The 21,183-nt window shown below is 35.9% G+C and overlaps 1 protein-coding gene across 1 annotated transcript in view; it reads right to left on the reverse strand.

The window, feature by feature from the left end:
* Positions 1-3,863: 3,863 nt before the first annotated feature.
* LOC109178886 (CHD3-type chromatin-remodeling factor PICKLE) overlaps positions 3,864-21,183 on the reverse strand; it is a 30,426-nt gene continuing 13,106 nt past the window's right edge. Inside the window, exons 11-30 of the mRNA XM_019328430.1 lie at positions 21,010-21,109; positions 19,655-19,797; positions 19,475-19,572; positions 19,067-19,205; positions 18,785-18,954; positions 17,300-17,366; positions 17,090-17,212; positions 16,355-16,464; positions 16,137-16,218; positions 15,020-15,217; positions 14,463-14,613; positions 14,270-14,375; positions 13,983-14,057; positions 9,109-9,170; positions 8,435-8,511; positions 7,594-7,724; positions 6,283-6,901; positions 5,630-5,759; positions 4,837-4,910; positions 3,864-4,675 (exon numbers count right to left, since the gene is read on the reverse strand). Of these exons, the coding sequence (XP_019183975.1) occupies positions 4,178-4,675; positions 4,837-4,910; positions 5,630-5,759; positions 6,283-6,901; positions 7,594-7,724; positions 8,435-8,511; positions 9,109-9,170; positions 13,983-14,057; positions 14,270-14,375; positions 14,463-14,613; positions 15,020-15,217; positions 16,137-16,218; positions 16,355-16,464; positions 17,090-17,212; positions 17,300-17,366; positions 18,785-18,954; positions 19,067-19,205; positions 19,475-19,572; positions 19,655-19,797; positions 21,010-21,109 (3,153 nt within the window). The 3' untranslated portion in view covers positions 3,864-4,177. The remainder of the gene's footprint in view (positions 4,676-4,836; positions 4,911-5,629; positions 5,760-6,282; positions 6,902-7,593; positions 7,725-8,434; positions 8,512-9,108; positions 9,171-13,982; positions 14,058-14,269; positions 14,376-14,462; positions 14,614-15,019; positions 15,218-16,136; positions 16,219-16,354; positions 16,465-17,089; positions 17,213-17,299; positions 17,367-18,784; positions 18,955-19,066; positions 19,206-19,474; positions 19,573-19,654; positions 19,798-21,009; positions 21,110-21,183) is intronic.

Raw genomic sequence — 21,183 nt, forward strand, 5'->3', positions numbered from 1 at the left:
GTTCACCATTACTCCAAAAATGGTGAACGGTGACAAAATAGCGAAGGAGTTCAAGAAACCCTTGGAGAAAGATGTCAAGGTCCATCCACTGGAAGATCAGACAGACTCAACCTAGATAGTGTCTAACATCCCCAGGGCTAATGAGTCACTATCTTGGTTGTGCAAAAAGGGAGTGTTGGAAGAAAGGGTGGAGTACCCAAGGTCCTCTGGCAGTAACACTGCAAACTCAAGGGCTAGCAATGAGAAGTGCATGCATACCTCCTTTCTAGGAGGAAGAAGGAAACCTTTCGTAAGGAGGAGTTAAGCTGTCTAACAACTAAATTATGTAACGATGTAGGTAGCGTAAAGCAAGAGGATGGGTTCAAAATAGGAACCTTCCTTTGAAAGTCCCTGCATGAGTGTTCTACCAGCCAACCTAGAGGTGGCATCGAAGAAACTCATGTGCTCAATTGGTGAAGTTGCTAAAACCCTAACTCATCAAGTACAATGGTTTCCAACAATGGATCAACCTTAGGGCTAATGATAAGGAGAAATGGCGGATATACAGCCGCATCCTCTGACTCTGCATCTGCTGCACCACCCTATGTGCATCATCAGCAAGATAATGTATAGAAGGGGATGGAAAAAGGGTAACTGATGAAGTGAGGAGTATACCCTACACCTCTGGAGTCAAAAGGAAGGACATGAACTTAGTCTTACAAACCCAATTGCCTGTCTTTATGATGATGTCAAACAGGTGGAAGAAAGGTGAGATATATCACGAATTTCAAGGAAGAAAGGTGGTGGTCGCTAATAGTAGCAACAACAACCATAAAATGCATGATGTAATCCAAGCAAAGCAAAGGATATACATTCGTTATGCAGCAGAGGAAAAGAAGAGAAAATCAAGCATGAAAGTTTTCCAGCCACCAGCAAATGCTGAAACAGCTGAATACGAGTAACCAACTGAGTTGAAAGAGCTGGAGAAACTACTAACCAGAAGAAGCAGAGGATGAAGCAATTGAAGACCAAAGACTTAGAATAGGTATAAATGTAATCAGTTGTGTAATATCTTTTAAGAGCTATAAAAAGATATTCAGTTGAGTTGAAATATAGTCTTGAAATCAAACAATGTTTCGAGAAGTTAGATAGGTTTCAACATCCTCAAAAGGGGAAAATTGTTAGGATTGGACTGATTGTAATGGGTTTGTTAGAATCCAAATGTAGATTTTGATGATGTCTCAGTATAGTTTTTAGATCATAGAAACCTCTATCGTTTCCTTTGTAAAAGTTGCTCCTGCTAATAGGCTGAAAGAACCTAGCTGATGATCGATAACCAACTGGTCTATCTTCACATGGATGAGTAGTAGACCAGTAAAGAAGACAAGAAAAAGTGAAGATGTTGATAGAAGAAGTGGAGCCATTCTAGCTGAAATGTTAAATTAGTTGACCTTGGAGTAGTCAAATGTCAGCAGAGATGCAGAAGTAGAACAACCAGCAAAAAAGTCTTCCAACAGTGGTTGTCTAGCAAAAAAAAGGTTTTGATTCAAACTATGAAATGGACAAGGAGCATATAAGAAACATGTATACTAACTAACCAGCTGAGTTCTACAGAAGACATGAAGCTATAGTAGGCTTGAGATTAGTTGTTTACCAGCCAAGTTTCAAGGAATTAGAAATTGTTCAAGTTATCCTTATAGCCTATCAAGTTACCTTTGGAATACTTCTAGAAGGAGACACATGGGATCATTTCAGAGGCTGATAAAAAAAAATTACAGCATGTTCTTTTTGAATTTACACAACACTCGAGAAGAAGAACAAAAGTTGTTACGCAAGAAAAAAAAAAAAAGACGTACAACTGCATCATCATGGAGTTTTTTGCAGCATGGACACCTGTCAAAATCGAGTGCAACGGGCAGATTCCAATCAAGGTTATTTTACCAATCTGCCCCCACCTCTATCCCATAAATAGAGAGCTCCAAAGCATAGAGAAAAAAAATAGCGAATGCATATACGAGATATATACGAGAGACAACATATGAGGTTGAATGTGAAAGATGTAGTAAAAAACTTCTAAAAGTGAAGAAGGATGAGAAACATTAAGAAAGTTGCAAGTTATCTCAAGTTGAGAATCTGAAGGAGGAACAACGAAACTATACTTAGCACCTTTGAAGTTTCCATTCCAACATTCAGAAACAAACAACTTTCATTGCAGTGGGCGATCCTTGGAGTGAATATTAGATGTTGAAGATTGTGTGGCCATTGGCAGGTCGAAGGAGCACCACACTCAATCACAGTACTTAGTAGATGATATGTAGTTGGATCACTTTGTATTTGAGGCCCAAAATGCATAGTGAAGCCTTCCTTGGAGTTTAAGGAAGAAGAGTGGATGTGGCGGAGTTGCCGAACCACTTAAACATCTCTTGTGGCCAAAAATACCGCTTTACATTGCATATTTACCTGCTTTATACTTTTGCGAAATAGTTGATCACACACTAGATTTTGACCTTTATTGACTACTTTCGGGATCAACACATCTACCACCTCTACACAACAAAAACACAATGATTCATGGTGATAACCTTTTGCATGGCCCCACTTTGGTCCTCCTTATTAAAGATGTGTATAGGATTGTGTTTGCCTTATTTCCCCCTTGGTGAGGGTCTATCTGGTTCGTTTGGTAAAAAAAAAATTTTTTGGGATATGCCCCGTGTATTTGTTTCTTTCTTGTGCTTTGTTGTCCACCCTTTTTGTTTGGTGGCTCTTTTCCATTTGCTTGCAATAGTTATTGCATGGACTGTGGTCCACACAGCTGTGTAGACCACGGTCCAAAAACGACGTTTTGTTTAATTTTATTTTTTCGCACGTCCAACTGCAACATACATTTTTATAACTCATAATATATATTATTCTAAAATATAATGTACATTATTCTAAAGCATAATATGCATTATTTTAAAACATAATGTACGTTATATTACCCTAGATGTTTCATTATTCTAACACGTAATGTATATTATTTTAACACATACTCCCTCTGTCCCATTTTACCTGTTTTACTTTCCTTTTTAGTTTGTTCCAAAATAGTGTCATCTTTCCTAAATTAAACATAACTATCGCTCTACATTTCTCAATTTACTCTTTTGACTTTTCAAATTTCTAGAGGTAAGTACAATTGTACTTTGTACAAATGACACATACTTTTGAAGGGAAAAATTAAAAAGTTAGTAACATTTGTTATGTTGTATTAAAAATCGTGCAAAAAAACAAATGAAACATTCAATTAGGGACGGTGGAGTAATATACATTATTCTAACACGTAATGTACATGATGTATATTATTCTAGAACATAATATACATTACTCTAACACATAATGTACATCATTTTTACTCAATATTTTGGACTAAATTTGCCGTTTGCTTGCTTTTGGGTTTCTCGTGAATTCGTTTTTGTTTCTTTTGGCTTGTCTTTGTAGCTCTTCCTTGCTTTGCTCTACGCTTTGTTCTCTGCTCTTGAAAAAAAAAATTCTCGTCCTTTTGTTTCGGGGTTATGTCCCATAGGTATTTGACTATTTTATTTAAAAATAAAATTAGGGGTCCTTTTGTTTCGGGGGTATGTCCCATAGGTATTTGACTATTTTATTTAAAAATAAAATTAGGGGGCCAAATACGTAGAATAAACACATTTGATCCATTAATTTAATAATTAATTTCCAAACGTATTTGGTATTTACTTTTGGCGTGAATTAAAAAAATATTATCACTCGCATACAAGATTAGTATTTGAAGTTTTTATTTTTATTTTTTTACAATTTCAATTTTTCATTTCCAAAATATGTAAAACACACTTTGCAACATGCATTTCTGATGGGGCGAGTTTATAAAACGGAAAAGCCAAACTAGTTTCTCCTAGATTTATCTAATTTTGAAAAATTGTTTGTTTTTGTCCACAACATTTGTAAACCTTCCCATTTCAGTCACTTTCCCCAAAGTACATATCATGGACCCACACACTATTTTTTTTTAAGCCACAAGCTAAAGTTTAATGGTACCAGTGTCTCAGTATGAATTACAATTGTACTAACATATCCCAATAATATATGTGGGAATGGGAAATGAAAGATAAAATATTAACTGTGCCTCCCTACCCTTAAGAAAGCAAAGGGGTTAGAGAGCATAACAGCATATGTGTACCCTTCAATCAAAATCCATGCTGCTATCCTTTTCTGGTCTTCCCTGAGTAGAAGTATCACTGTTAACACCAGCATTATCATCCTGATTATCGGTATCGCAAACTACAGTAGTCTCTGTAGGAGGTGTTTCTGCTAGCGGAACTTTGCCATCTGCATTGCTCCCGTCTACCTCAAGGTTTGCTTCTGAATCGCTGCTCTCTGATTGAGGATCTGAATCTTCTACTACTTTGTCGTCATTTCCTTCCCCACCACCAACAACTAAATTATCTCCTTGAGGAATTGACGATAGATTTGATTCTCCAGCTTCTGGTTTTGTATCTTCTGGGCATATGAACCTCTCTAAATTGGGAGAAGTCTGTTGTGATGAAGAAAGTATTTGATTCATCTCGTTACTTATGTTCTGAAACAGATGAAGGTTCTTTTTCATCCCAGCACTTGCCGTTTGATTTGCAGCATATTCGGCTATTGAATCTTCAACATTTTCAGAAAGCACCTTGCACATCTTTAGATGGAAAAATATATTAGTTTCTATGAAGTAGCTTCCATTTGTTGCATTGACATGATTTTTTTAGAAAATAAAAATTCTAGCTTGTAATCTATCGACCGAATAATTTATAGCATATAATGCAATCAAATTTCAACTGTGCCAGTGAAGGATTTAACCTCATTATAAAGCTGAGCCACACCCAAACGATCTGGTTTAGTATCGCAAGCAGCTTCTGAAACTTCCTGTGGGGCTGCATGAATCAAATTTTCATGTTAAAAAAAAAAAAAAAAAAAAAAAAAAAGGCACACGCACACAGTAAATTACAACCACAAAAATATTGAGCTCCGCAAAAGATCCCTATTCTTCTAATGTGATATATATTTCACCCTGACAAGCTAAGTGTAATAGACTAAACCATGTGACAGACTAAACATAAGCAGCATCAGTAGATAAGGGATACAAAAATATGGGATGCATCCATAAACAGTAAAATGAAAAGCCTCATGCAATGAGTGAATCCTTTCCTTTCTTAGTCAATGTACTCTTGCCTCTTATCGATGTTCTTATTTGGCTAAGCTGGGCATTCTTTGAGTCTAACCACCCCCTCTTAAGGATTTCCTGATCCACACCAAAATGATGACAGATCTGCTTACTGTTGATTTAGAAAGACTAACATATGCATATCATTATCACCTACCCAGAATATTAACAAAAAGAGCAAATAAATCCTTCTGCATTAATCCTTACAAGAGCAGAATTGAGGAAAAAGGCCCATCATTCCGACAGAATGTTATGTGCGCATACTTCAAATTATTCAGCTCATTTTGTGAAAGGTGCTCCAAATTATTCATTAACCGAATTCAATATATTGTGTAATCTTGAGGACAACCCCACTATTAGTATGCTGGCATGAATTCCTCACCAATAGATGCTAAAAAAACAAATGAAGAGGCACTGGGCAACACTTACAAATCCCAATAATTTTTGGCAAATGATCAAAAACTTCACTATCAGAATCTACATTTCGGTTTGGTACATCCACAACCTTGGATTCAAACTCTGTCTCATCACTAGGCAATTCACTTGACCTCTCATCACCCTGTAAAATTTGAAAATAAATAAATAAACAACTAATTTTTTTTTTTTAAAAAAAGGGCAAGTGCAAACAGATACCCATGTGTGAGCTATAGAGCTGAATGGAAAAAGAGAAGTCATACAACCAACACAAGCTGATTCAATAAGGCTCAAACTGGATTTAGTTGAATGACATCATGTTATGACTTCCAAATGACATGACTCTTTAGCAATCTATTTATTTGAAATTGAACTGCTAGACTGCGCTGCAGTTGGGGAATATTTATGATAATGGTAAAAGAACACTTGGTCAAAAAGCACAAGGAGTAGCACATGTATAATTATGCAAAGATCAAATTTAGGGATAAAGCCACTGTGTTAAGCACACGAACCAAATTTATTGACAAAGTTACAGGATTGAACTTTATCTAATTCAAAGGCTTTTGCTTTTTACCTCATTGAGGGGGAAAATATGAAGATGCAGCTTTTAACAAAAAACTGACAATCTACAACCAGAAAAAGGAAGTAAGTTATAAAAGGGAACTTACATAGGCTTCTTTAGTGTATTCCGCATTAAGAGCTTTCTCTAGAAGCAGCACCCTTTTCTTAACAAACTCAACCAGTCTTCTTTGAATTTCTCTAAAATGATATAAAAAAGTAGAATCTTGGAAAAGCTGTGTTCGGCTTGAAGGATCGCTTGATCCAGTAACAGTAGCACCAACTTCAGCTCCAAGATCATTTCCACCACTACGTCCTTGTACTTGATTAATAGTACTTCCAGCATTGGATGTATTTTCACCATTAGGTGCTTGGGAAACTCCTAAAAGAGGTACTTGTGCTTCGGAAACTCCTGATACAGGTACTTGTGTTTGGGAAACTCCTGATAGAGGTACCTGTGCTTGTGAAACTCCTGATAGAGGTACCTGTGCTTGTGAAACTCCTGATAGAGGTACCTGTGCTTGGGAAACTCCTGATAGAGGTACTTGTGCCTGGGAAACCCCTGAACCAGGAACTTGTGGTTGAGAGGTTCCAGGTGTAATAACCTGCTGTTGAGAAGCCCCTGGTACAGGCAAAGTTATCATGGGGATATTTAGCTCCTTGCAAATCACTTCTTGGATCTTCAACTCTTTGTCATCAACTATGGATTGCCATTTTCCATAACCATGCCTTCATGTGGAATAACATAAAAGGAAAAATCAAAGTAAGCATAGAACCTCAATGAGATACTATAGTCCAACTAATATTTGCAACTTTGGAGTGTCACCAAGAGCAATAACAACCAAGAATGCACAACGCAACAACAGACATAATAGCCGCTATAAGACTTACTGAAGCATCAACTAGTAGAATTTAGAGGAGAAATGATAGAATCATGGTTGACATACGGGAGTCATGGAATCCAAACTGTTGTTGAGTGGAGTTTGGAATGCACTAAGTTTTAGAAGTCAATTTATTACAAGCCCCATGTTTCAGTTTCCTTCATAAGCCAATGAAGCAAATGCACCCAATTGTGCAATCAGAATTTACATGTTGTCTTAGATCAGGAATCAGGAATCATGTGAAGCACGTAGTATAAAACAGAATGTAAGACAAATAAAAGGAAACTACTTGGCTCAAGTAGATAGCCTTTCATTTCTTAACACATTAACCTTTTAGGTAGTTTTGGAAGTGAGGACCCACTCATTATGAGCATTCAGTAGCAGGTTGTCATATCCTAAGTTTTCCCAAAACACAATCTGAACATTAGCTCTCAACAGTCTCTCCATCTAAATTATTTAAAAAACTACAAAATTTATTACATGAAAGTGATGAGAATGTATTAGTATCATGAAAAATATGGCAATAAGAGGAGCCCTTACTTGAGTACTGCTCGCAGAAGCAACAAGTCATGCTCCTCCTTCCATAGTCTTCCACCCTTGAGTCCAGGAAAGCGAGATAGAATATCCTCGGTGAAAAGTGGACAACCTGGTTTTTCTGATAAAGCCTTGACCTGAAACTCAGCCAACTAGTTTGTTACTCTGATGCAAACTATAAAAAGTAAAAAACAGAAAAATTTATGTTGAGAATGATGACCAGAGGCTCAGAGCCACTGCTATGAGTCCTATACATGCTAGAATCAAGGTTTGCTTCAATGTGAAAAGAAAAAAAAAAAAAAAAAACCAGCATAACCAGGCCAATTGCAGTAAAAGGGCACAGTCGCAGGAGGCAAGAAATAGATTCATGTCTATTATCAATATAGAATGCACAAACAACAAAAGCAAGAGAGCCCAAATCTAGTTTTAAAGCAGCTCAGCTATAATATCATTCCAGACTGGATTCACCACATTGGTCTTGGAATTACTTGCCCTTCAAAATGATTAATGAATTGAATAGTTTTACAACATTTAACTTAAGATTTTCCTACTGCTCTCAACAGTTTTTCAGTTCTTTGCAATACATGATGCTCATCCAAACACCATCCCAAAAACCAAGAAAAAAAAAACACACACACACTCTCTTTATGACTGAAACATATAAGTGTGATCATGTGGTGATGGAACTATGGAGATGCCCTACTGGTGCAGAAAAGCAACACCAAAAAACTAATTTAATATTTAATCAGTAATGAAATGCTATGGCTACATCAGAGATCAAGATAAGCAATAGAAATAAACACAATTTTAGTGAGTTATATTCTCTTAATGCTAAATGTAGACTTACTTTGTCTCTTACAAGAAGTAATTCTGCAATCCTCACAAGTACATCTGGTATTCTCAAACCTTCTTTCGGAACACCATCTGCATGCAATGAAATTTAGAGATTGCAAGCTCGAGTTCATTTAAAGGACTAAATATGAAGAGAAAACAAACGAAAAAAAAAATTTAATAAAAAATCGGCACAAGTGTCAAATAGGTCCATCTACTACTGCGAAGTGCTCAATTTCCACCACGAACTAAATTAAGTGTCAAATAGGTCCATCTACGAATTAAATTTGTTCAATTGGCTTTTTTTACAGGTTAATAACAGGTTACCTATTTAATTATTAAAATAAATAAAATAAAATTAATTAAAATAAAAAAGAATAAAGCCATCGGCTCTCTGCCATTTCAAAGACAGCCGCCACCGGCTGTCCGGCGAGGACAGCCGGTGGCTGTATTCTTTTTTTTTTTTTTTTTTTTAAATAATTTTTAAATTATTTTGAAATTATTTTTTTAATAATTGAATTGGTAACCTGCAAAAAAAAAGTCAATTACCTTCAAAAAAAGCTAATTGAACAAATTTAGTAGGTAAGTGTGGTTAATTAGCCTTTAATTTAGTTCATGGTGGGAATTGAGCACTTGACAATAGTACATGTGCCTATTTGACACTTCTCCCAAAAAAATCAAAATGATAACCTGAAAAGGTGGGAGAGTCAGTAAGTTCCTCAGCAATGTGAGACAAAAATAGGCGCCCATAACTGTTATCATGACACATAATAAGGCTCAGTTAATGCATATCATCGTTGATGGTTTTTAGTCAAAACTAGATAACTAGAGAGTAAGTTGGAGATAGCAATATATAATCAGTGTAAGTAAACAGATAGCACTAAGATCCTGTCAGTAAAACAAATATTAAGGGAAAAAAAAAAACATAAAAAAACATTCCATTATCCCAGTATAGTACAGAATTAGTACATATTCTTTTGAAGTGTATATGACATGCAACATCAACACTTGTTGAAACATATATAGAATGTGTCAGGTACTCAGGTTATACCTTTGGTTTTCCAGCATGTGGTAGTTTAGATCTTTGGCCTTTGGTGTTCTTGCATGTGTGTTTGTGTGTTTATACGTGTATATTTTCCTATGTACAATGCCCTTTTTATAAATGAAAATATACTTTCATCCTCCTATAAGTCTACATGGTATCAGACCCTAGGTGTCCTAGGACATTTTTCTATTTTTCACGACAGAAATTGCTTAATTGTAACACAAATTGTTGGAATATTAATTGTCTTGGGCAGCTCACCAGACTTAGTAATTAAAGCCTTGGGGAGAGGAGTAGTTTTCTTCTTTATTTATTATTGTTTCTTCCCAATACTCTTGTAGACCTATATATATGGACCTGTAACCTGAAGTTAGAGGATAATAGAAGAAACCTTTCTAGCTTTTTAACATGGTGTCAGAGCCCTCTTTTTGGGGCCTGAAATTTCTTTCAAACACCTACTGCCGATGAACAGTGGTGTCCCTTTTCATCTTTCTTAAATACTGGAAGTTCACTTCATGAAACTGGTGCAATAGACTATATCAGAAGAAGCAGAGGCAACCTTTCCCATCCTATCTGGCCACTAGGAACCTCCACACGCGCCACTGCAACGAAGCAGTTCCGACACCACGCGCCGGCACGTGAGCCTTTTTCCAGCAACCTTTTCCGACAAAATTTTCCAGATCAGTTCATCCCTTATCTGCGATTCTACGGTGATTTTCTCATATTTTTCTGAAAGTTATGGCAAAACATGAAAGTTCAAGCAACATGCTGAGAGTTGCCAGGACCACCATGTCTCATACTGCTCTTGCATTAAAATCTGATTCAGCTTGGATTCTAGATTTTGGAGCCACGGATCACATTTCTGGTAAGCTCTCATTTTTCTCTAATATTGAGTTCTCAAACTCTCTTCCCGATGTCACATTTGGAGATGGATCAAAAGGAAAGGCTATAGGAGTTGGAAAAGTCACCATTCATTCTTTGTCTTTATCCAATGTCCTTTACATTCCTGGTTGCCATTTCAATTTGATTCAACTTACTCACTCTCTTAATTCCCTTGTCACCTTTTCTTCTGATTCGGTGGTTATTCAGAACCGTCAAACAAAAGGGACAATTGGTGTAGGATATGAATCACGAGATCTATACCATCTTTCATGTTCCCCAATACCAAAAGGGACAATTGGTGTAGGATATTTCACCTCTTCTTAACCATTGTCGTTTAGGACATCCTGACCTCAATAAATTAAAACAACTTGTTCCTGGATTGTCGAATTTAAAAACCAGAGATTGTGAATCATGTCAGCTTGGGAAGCACTCAAGAGCTTCATATCCTAGTAGAGTGAATAAGAGGGCCAATATCCCATTTTCTTTAGTTCACTCTGATGTTTGGGGACCGTGCCGAGTTTCATCCACTTTGGGTTTCTTATATTTTGTTGTCTTCATTGATGATTTCTCTCGGTGCACTGGGGTCTTTCTAATGAAGAACCGTTTTGAATTATTTGATGTGTTTCAAAAATTCTACAATGAAATTGAATCAATTTAGGGTATCTCTCAAAATCTTACGCAGTGATAATGCAAGAGTATTTTTCTGACCCTTTCACTTCTTTCTTTTCCTCAAATATACTTCATGAATCTTCATGTGCTAGAACTCCTCAACAAAATGGAGTTGCTGAACGAAAAATTCGCCATCTTGTTGAAACAGCTCATACTTTGCTTATTCATAACAAGGTACCTAAGAATTTTTGGGGTCATGCTATACTTCACTCTTGTTATCTCATAAATTGGATGCTTTCTTCTGTTTTGCAAGGAAAAATTCCTCTTCATATCTTGCGTCCACAAGAACCTCTCCATAAGCTTCAATTGCAAATCTTTGGGTGTAATTGCTTTGTTCATGATACTTCTCCAGGGCGTGATAAACTCGATTCCAAGGCAATAAAATGTGTTTTTCTTGGGTATTCTCGCCTCCAAAAAGACTTTAAATGTTACTGTCCTAAAACACACCGATTTTATACTCTTCTGATGTTGGCCCTGTTTGGTAAAAAATTGGCCTATAGCCCAATTTTAGCTTATTTGACCACTATTAATTGTTTGATTCAGTTAAAATATCAATATAACTGTTTGGTTAATTAGCTTTTTGCAACTCCAAAAGGCTAAAATTAAAAAAGCTACTCCTAGCAACTTTTTCAATTAGCTTTTTGAGAAAAAAATTTATACCAAACAGCTATCAGCTAACAGCCATTTTACCAAACAGGGCCGTTACCTTTTTTGAAACAACACATTTTTTCTCTTCCACCTCCGTTGAGTCTAATTTACTAGGAGAACCCATTGAAATCACAGATATTCTCCCTGTTCCTACTTTCTCAAAACATGTATCTCCCACTGTTCCTGAAAGCACCATACCTATTCCCGAAAGAACTATACCAACTCCAACCATTCAAGAGGAAAGACATATTCCACCATTGTTGTACACCTACCAACGACGCAATCATCGAGATTCCCAAGAGGATAGACATCCAGTTGAGTCATGTCCTACATCATTGTTACCCAATGATGTTGTCCAAAACACCACAACAGACTCTCCCATTGCCAGTCAAGTAGGTAAAAGATCCACTCGAAATCCTTACCCTATCTATAATTTCCTTTCACAAAAACGTCTGTCTCCATCATATTGTGCCTTCATTGCTAGTTTGTCAACTGTTTTTGTTCCAAACAATGTCAAGGAGGCGTTAACTCATCCAGGGTGGACTCAAGCAATAATTGATGAAATGGAGGCACTACATTCTTCAGGGACATGGGAGTTAGTACCTTTACCTCCTGGTAAAACTGTTGTTGGTTGTAGGTGGGTGTATAATGTGAAGGTTGGTCCAGATGGACAAGTTGATAGACTCAAAAAGCTCAACTTGTGGCTAAAGGATACACGCAGGTTTTTGGCATTGACTACACGGATACCTTCTCACCGGTGGCCAAGATCACTTCTATCCGCCGCAGTCAACCATCACTGGCAACTGTATCTAGATATAAAGAATGTCTTCTTACATGGTGATTTGAATGAGGAAGTGTATATGGATCAGCCACCTAGATTTGTGGCTAAGACAGGAGCTAATCTTGTTTGTCGTCTTAAATGCTCTCTCTATGGGTTGAAGCAATCTCCACATGCCTAGTTTGGGAGATTTAGAGATGTCCAACGATTTGGCATGATTCAAAGCAAGGCCGACCACTCTGTCTTCTATAAGCATCTACTTCGAAAAAGCATATATCTTGTGGTTTATGTTGATGATATCGTCATTACAGGGATGATAGTGAAGGAATAAATCAGCTTAAGAAACATCTGTTTCAACATTTCGAGACAAAGGATCTTGGAAAATTGAAGTATTTCCTTGGTATTGATGTTGCTCAATCCAAACAAGGTATCTATGTGTCTCAACGAAAATATGTTTTGGATATTCTTGAAGAAACAGGAATGACAAATTGCAAACCAGTTGACACACCCATGGATCCAAATGTCAAACTTCTTCCAAGACAGGGGGGAGCTTCTATCCAATCCAAGTAAGTATCGGAAATTAGTTGGCAAGCTATTGTACTTGACTATCACTCGACCAGATATCTCCTTTGCTTTAAGTGTAGTTAGCCAATTCTTGCAAGAGCCATGTCAAAGTCATTGGGATGCAGCCATCAAAATATTGAGATATGTCAAAAGGTCTCCAGGTACAGGGTTGCTCTATAAAGATCATGGACATACAAAAAGTGTTGGCTATACAGATGCAGATGGGGTTGGATGCCCTTGGGATAAGAGATCAACATCAGGATATTGTATTCTATTTGAAGGTAATCTTGTCTCTTGGAAAAGTAAGAAACAAGATGTGGTTGCACGCTCAAGCGCAGAAGCAGAATACCGAGCAATGGCACTTGGAATATGTGAGCTAATTTGGGTTAAACAACTTCTTACAGAACTCAATTTCTATAAGCCTGGTCCTATGAAATTAATTTGTGATAATCAAGCAGCGCTCCACATTGCATCCAATCCTGCCTACCATGAAAGGACTAAGCATATTGAGGTTGATTCCCACTTTATATGAGAGAACGTCGCATCCAGAGACATTGTTACCACATTTGTTGGGTCAAATGATCAACTGATGTTCTCACCAAATCTCTCTGTGGACCTAGAATTGAATACATTTGTAGCAGAGCTTTTGATTTATACGCTCCAGCTTGAGGGGGAGTGTTGGAATATTAATTGTCCTGGGCAGCTCACCAGCCTTAGTAATTAAAGCCTTGAGGAGAGGAGTAGTTTTCCGCTTTATTTATTATTGTTTCTTCCTAATACTCTTGTAGACCTATATATATATATATATATATATATATATATATATATATATATATATATATATATATATATATATATATGGACTTGTAACCTGAAATTAAAGGATAATAGAAGAAACCTTTCTAGCTTTTTAACACAAACTTTCCACATTTTCCAAAGGATTACAAAATATGCAAACTTAAAATATAAGTGGTCACATACTTTTTAATTTCTTCATAAGTTTTCTGCTTTAGGCGTGGTGTGAATTCGGCCCAGTCAAACTCTCCAACACCAAATCTGCAAAATAAAGGGGAAGCTGTAAAGGCATGAAAATGTACATGCAAAGACATTTTGAACTAATGCTGTCATTTCGTGATGGGGATAGATATAATAATTTAACTACCCCATGTTTCAAGTGTGCAAGGACAGATATAGAGAAAGTGAAACACAAACATATGTTAGCAGGACCAAGAAAAAATGCATGAGATGAAACAAATGCAAGATCTAACCTCATTAAAATCTGGACAAATGCTGTCCTTTGGTTCTGATTAAATCCCAGTACTCTAAATGATCGCCCTTCACCTTCCATCAAAGGAAGTGGTTCCGAGGGGTCCACTGTTCAAGGTTGACAAACAGTGTTGCTTTAGAAGTCATATTAATCAGATTCATACAAATGTAAAACAACACGAAGCCATTTTATACCACGTGCTCTCTTCCTAATAGGTTTTTTAATGGCTGCTGCTCCAGTTGAAGCTGCCTCACCATCAGTTGAATCAGCTTCGTAGTTATCATCTTCTCCATCAGAGCTCACGTCTTCCAGACCGGCAAGGTCATCTTCCTCAACTGATACCATCTAGAAAGAACATGAAATGGAAATTAGAATTACAATAGGAACACATGATAAAATAGAAACCCAAAGTAGTGAAAGAGAATTGAGTAGTTACAAACAGGAACAGAAGAAACTACAGCATTTAAGCCCACCTTCATCAAAAGAAAAATAGATAAATAAATAAAATAATATAATAAAACATTAAGCAAGTTCAAAGAGAGGTGAAATATTAAAAAATGTGTTTTACAAACATTTTATTGTGTCTAGTTCATGACATTAGAAAACTATCATGTTCGTCATACTACATCTCCCAACCAGAAGTGAAGAGAGTTCATATGCAGCTTGGTAATTTGTTTTTTAATTGCAATTCTGGACTAGTATTAAATAATTTGAAAAAACAGGTGGCCATAGATTGATTGAAAAACCAAACCTGTTTACGACTTCTCTTCCCCTTGCCCAAAGTGTTAAATTCTTCAACTTTATGAACTTCAAATCTGTCTCGTAGCAATTCCTCCCAGAAGTTTGCTCTTTCTGAATTGTTCGTAGCTGTTTTATCCTCTAAGGGCGTTGTTGGAACTTCCTCTTCAGCATTTGCTTCTGCTTTATCAATGTATTCAAAGTTTGCAACCTAAAGCATATATGATTGTTTAGCTTTCTCAAAAATGACTAATCAAATCAAAGAAAAAAGTTAAAGGTGAGTGTAAAATGCCCAACTCAAGAAACACTAAACAATCATTTTTAAGGGTCACCTTAGCACCAGTTCAACATAGTACAACGAAGAATTAGGTTCACATCTGGGCCAGAACTACAAAACCTAGCATATTTTTTATTTTGAGCCATGTGGATGCAGTTGAACATCAATCCATGCATAAAGCAGGCAAGAAAAAAAAAAAAAAAAAAAAAAAAACACACACACACACACACACACTCTCCTCCCATGCTATTAATCAAACAGAAAGTGAAAAGTGAATAGCAATAGCAAAGCCACACCACGTCATATTCCTGTTCTTTACTTCTTTCCACAGGTTTATGACAAACAAGCACACAGGGTTTTAGCATATCATTGATATAGAAAATCTTTTAAAGATTTTATTTTATTTTCGGGTAGAGAAGAGGCAAAGTATGGAAATGCCTCGCATGGAGGCATCAGTGATAGACTTTAGCGTCCCAATGAAAGGATGTTGAGGTGTGAAATATATAGCCTTGTACGACCAAATCGCTCGGCAGCAAACTTTGGCTGCTGTCACCATGCAAATTGGCAATATCTCTAATTTGGTTTCTCGAATTCACAAAGGATAATAATTTGGGTTGTATCAACAACCAAACCAAAGCAAGGCAAATTCCATTGCCACAGAAAGTATAAGAACCAAATCAAAGTTCAATTATGCTTCAGTTTTCATATTTCTGGCAGAATGGCACCTAAAACATCAGGTGGGCTAGTTTCAGACAGGCCATATGCCCAAACCAATTTGGCAGGGGAAGCAAGGAAACAAATACCTCAGTGTGGCAAAATCAGCGAATAAAAAGAAGGTATATATGAAATAAACCTTAAAGGCCTTCAAAAAGGTATCTTCTTCTTCTTCATCCATGACAGTTTCCTCATCTCCAGCTTGTTCACGGTTCAGTAATCTGAGGTTGAAACAATTAAATTGCCAAAATAATAATTTCATTTTTATAAAGAGAAGGTAAATTAAATAGAACTTGAAGTGAAGAAATTTTTTAGATAAACCAATACCATACAAACAAGGAAAGAAAGAAAATGTACCTATCTATAGCAGCATCATCATAATGAATTTGTCTGGATTTTCCAGTTTCATCATTGTCATCAGCAAATAACTCCTTTGACCCATACCTAATGATATCGTCAAGTTCTTCCTGCATAAGATTTAGATAGCCACAATTGATTTAAGAAAATGCAGTTGATCACGGAAATACCCATCACAAAAGGAATTACTGATGGGCTAAATACTCGGAGACAAAAATATTAACAAACCAGAAACTCAATGAAAAGAAATAGTGACTGGAAGAAATGCAATACATTTAAAAAGACTATCATTGAGGATTTACAAATATTTGGGGGCAAATGATACTGTTAATAACTATATGGATAAAGGCAGTTTCAATGATTAAGAAGCACATAAAACTAAATAATAATGGAATAAAACCATTCACAGAACACAGTGCATTCACTTGACACTAAGAAAAAGGTATTCATTTACCATTTCTGTTTAACTTTGAGAAATAAATCAAGTCACCCCACCCCCAACCCCCACCAAAAAAAATAAATAAATAAATAAAATAAACAAACAAACAAATGTATTAATAGTAGTTTATATGAATGAATCCAGAGAGAATGACTCATACAGAAGGTTTATAGCTCAAATACCTAAATTGGATGGTCAATCTAATGTTTTGAGATGATCTTTTCCCAACCATACATTGGTAAAGACTTGAATGAACAGACTCAAAGAATTTGTTTAAAGCAATCAAGTTCTATTACCTGGTTGATATTTTGAGCCTTGAGCCTCCCAACAACTAGATGTTCTAAAACCATTTTCTTCTTAGTCATCTGCATCATCCTTTCTTCGATAGTTCCTCTTGTTATGAGTCTATATATCATTACCTGGATGATCATAAATAAGCAAATAAATCCAGAAACCCACAACAAGGCATCAAAAATTCTAAACAGAATGATAAGCAAATATTTAACCTTGCTTGTTTGACCAAGCCTATGAGCCCTAGCCATTGCCTGTAGATCAGCATGAGGATTCCAATCACTGAAAAAGAGCCCCATTGATTAATAGATATGTCAACAAAACAATCAAACCAAAACAAATTTTCTATAACAGATGAGGCACATCAAAGCCATAAAGACCTACAAGGATCCATATACCCATCTAATGTTAAGTCCTCTTCAGTATTGACCACCACTTCACATTGATTCCTCAAAATGCTAACACAAAATAACTCTAGTATTCTTAATTACTATGCTTGGAAAAAGCTGAACTATGATAAGATATCAACCATCATTAGGAATGAAAGACCTAGTGTCCAAGGCTCATGCATCTTGCAGGATCTGGGAAAGGAAAATATTGGAACCTTGCCTCTCTTTAATAGGCTTCAAGTAAAAATAACCAGGTTAAGGAATTAAACCAGTGAAATATCTTGGCAAGGCTCACTTCTAGCTCTGATGAAAAACAAGTCTCATTATTTTACTGCTTTTGGACATACGTTGAATAAAATGAAGTGTGGTCTGTCTAGTAATACTTTGCTAAAACGCATCTAGAAGCTTCTATCACAAACTCATTTCGGCTGGATTCTTAGCATCTCATTAAGTACACACAGGCCTCTATTTTAGTATTTGTACATATTGCAGCTAGATCAACCAACTGCCTCTTTCATGAAACTCATATAATTTTACCCTTGTTCAAGACATCAATATAATGGAATGAGATTTCATAGAAGTTCCCTAAATGAAGTTGCACTGAGAAGTGAAATGCACTTTTTATTGAAAAGATCATGAACCCCAGCTCAAAAATCCCAATCCCCATACTGGCCCTGTGCCTGTCATTGATAACTAACAATTTTCAGGAACAGGTGATTTAAGTTTTCTCCTTGCACAAAAGAAGAATTATGTATATATAACAATAAAGGTTAAGGTCACATACACTTGTATTCAACAAATTGCTTAGTCACAGTACATAATAGGAGGGACACAAGCACACTAAAAGAAGCATTACAGATAGGCAATACCCATCACTCTCGATTCACTGCTGGTGATAGGCAATACTCAACCTTTCTTCATAAGAAAGAATTTACTAAACAAGAAATCTGGTAGTTCAGGCAATTATAGGAAGCAACAGTGACATGAGAAGCACAAATTTTCCATTTCTTCATGTCAACAGTCTTTCAGATATGTTACTCCCTAATTCTTATATATTACTACTTTTTAGGGCAATTCATTTAATCATCTATAAGCACACAACTCATTTCTGGCATGGACCAAGAAGCTCACACCATTAAAGAGATAAATGTCTTGAGCGACAGTAGAAATGAGCATTCACATGTGGCCCACACTACAAATTCATACACAAGTACCAAAGAACATGACTTTATCAAGTCCACTATATCAATCAAAGGGAAAAGAGAAAAAGTAAAAAAAAAAAAGAAAAATGCAATATAAATCCTAAAGTACCTGTCATATATAATCACTGTATCAGCAGTAGCAAGGTTAATTCCTAAACCCCCAGCCCTAGTTGACAGCAGAAAGCAGAATCTGGAAGAATTCTTAGCATTAAATCTATCAATTCGAATTTGTCTTTCAGCTCCACCAACTTTTCCATCGATGCGTTCATATTGCCACTTCTGATCAGAGAAAAAAGCAGCCATTAAGATCAATTTTCCAGATATTCAAATGAACAGTAAATAACAAATTCGAATTCTAGATAATCAAATGAAAGTGCTAATACAATAATACCCTAAAGTTGCAGTAATCTTCTAGCAAGTCCAACATATGCTGAAATTGTGTATATATCAACACTCTGTGCCCTTGCTCTTTAAGCTTCACCATCATCTTATCAAGAAGTTGCAACTTTCCAGAAGATTCACGCAGCTGCCTGTTATACAAATGCAAGTGACAGAAAGATAAATTAAGTTAAATAAAAAAGCATGGCAATCTTAAGGTTAATCATGGGGTGTTCAACCTGTACAACCAAACCATAAGTGCCACAATAGTTACAAATTACATATAGTTTTTGCTGAGCATTCTGATGCTTGCAAAAGAAAATTTACTTTTTATGTGAGAAGTAATATCTAGCATCTCCTTTGTCTCTCAACAAGATAAAAAAAAAAAAAAAAAAAAAAATTAGAAATGAATTTTACTTACTTGTGAAACTCGTTATTATCCTCTGGTTCAACACCTTCTAGCATAAAAGGGTGACAGCAGAGCTTCCGTAGTTCCATAACCACATTTATAAGAGAAATCTAATGGCAGAAACAATGACCATCATTATATGTGAAACATAGCAGTACAAGGGCATTTCTCATAAAAGAACATGTAACTTACTTGTGCACCACCCTTTCGAGTAAGTATCTGATAATTACGCGTTAGAATTGCTTTGTAATATTCTTTCTGCATAGTACTCAATTCCACACGTAAAATTAGCTCCTTTTTAGGAGGTAGTTCCTTCATGACATCTTTTTTTACCCCTGCAATTTATCACATAGTTCTTAGCCAGCTACTTAAGAAGACATTTTAACAATAAAACATGAATCTTATTAAGAACAAAGATTGATACAACTTTGAGAGAAAGATGTACCCTAAAAGAGGAAACAACTACAAATAAGAAATCTGGAAATAAAGCCAGCCAATTTCCATGAATATCCACAAGACCTTATCAGAGAAGAAGCAAAAACAAAAGCATCTTTTATTTTACTATAAAGTATTACTTCAGTAAGACCTTCCACAGAGTGACACTGCTGCTTAGTCATGCATATATTCAAAAAGGTAATTATAGAACTTGGAAATTTGTTTCAGGAACTTAAAAAATGACCCAAATGCATTTTTTTGTGATTATATAGCAAACGCCTACTAAGATCTAGAAAGATTTTCCAGTACAGTCATACATTTCCTTCAGAAGCTATCTTAAGGAATAATCCCTAAAAGTATAAATGAGAGTCTCCTGAAACAAAAATCAAGAATAGCTACAAATTATCCAAACTAGCAAAAAAATTACAAGATTCATTGTTTGCAAGGAACAAGTCTTTGGAGTATTCTAAGGTGAGAATAGTGTAGGTAGAGGGTGTAGGAACAGTGGAGGCTATTGATTGAACAAGACAAGTGTTAGGGTTAATTATATTGCACCAGCTGCACTAAAATGGAACAGGGTAATGAGCAGGTCATTCAACAGAGTGGTGTGGTAAACAAGAAATATAGAAATCTTGTACTTCTCCAGGCCTTACTAGCATTAAAAAGCAGCTTTTGAAAAGGATAACTTTATGCATCATCCTCAGACATGAAGAGAATCTGACATATTAAAAAGTATGTAGTACTCAAAAATTTTCATTGTATAACCATGTATAAACATTTAAAAAAAAAAAACACTAAAGAATTAAATAACAGATTTTTTATACCATGAAATCTTGTTACATTTACCTACTAATGATTTTTTTTTTTTGTACAATAATAAATAAAACACTTTTTTTTATCTCATGCTAAATTACAGATGCAACCCATTTGAACTTTATCCAAAACTAGATGCCAATTATATCAAAAGGAGAATCCAAAGACACACTTAACAAACCAGTGTAGAAGTTAAACAAATTTATGTGTATTTGAATTTTGAAAGGAAGCTTAACCCATATAAGTCAAAATTCTAAAATATCAAATGAGAAGCATGAGATTGAGTTTCACAGTTGTACTTCTGAGCAGATGTGGTGCCAACATCCTGTGAAGCCGTGAGATCTGCTCTTCTTGACTAATATCCTTGAACTCCTCTTGGAATTCCTCCAAGCTTCCAAACTGCAAAGATTAATGTAAAATATATCACATTTACACTGGCCAGTCTACAATTAAATTACTTTTTTTACTTTATT

This window comes from Ipomoea nil, unplaced genomic scaffold, assembly GCF_001879475.1.
Source record: "Ipomoea nil cultivar Tokyo-kokei standard unplaced genomic scaffold, Asagao_1.1 scaffold0873, whole genome shotgun sequence".
In the NCBI taxonomy this organism is placed as follows: Eukaryota; Viridiplantae; Streptophyta; class Magnoliopsida; order Solanales; family Convolvulaceae; genus Ipomoea; species Ipomoea nil.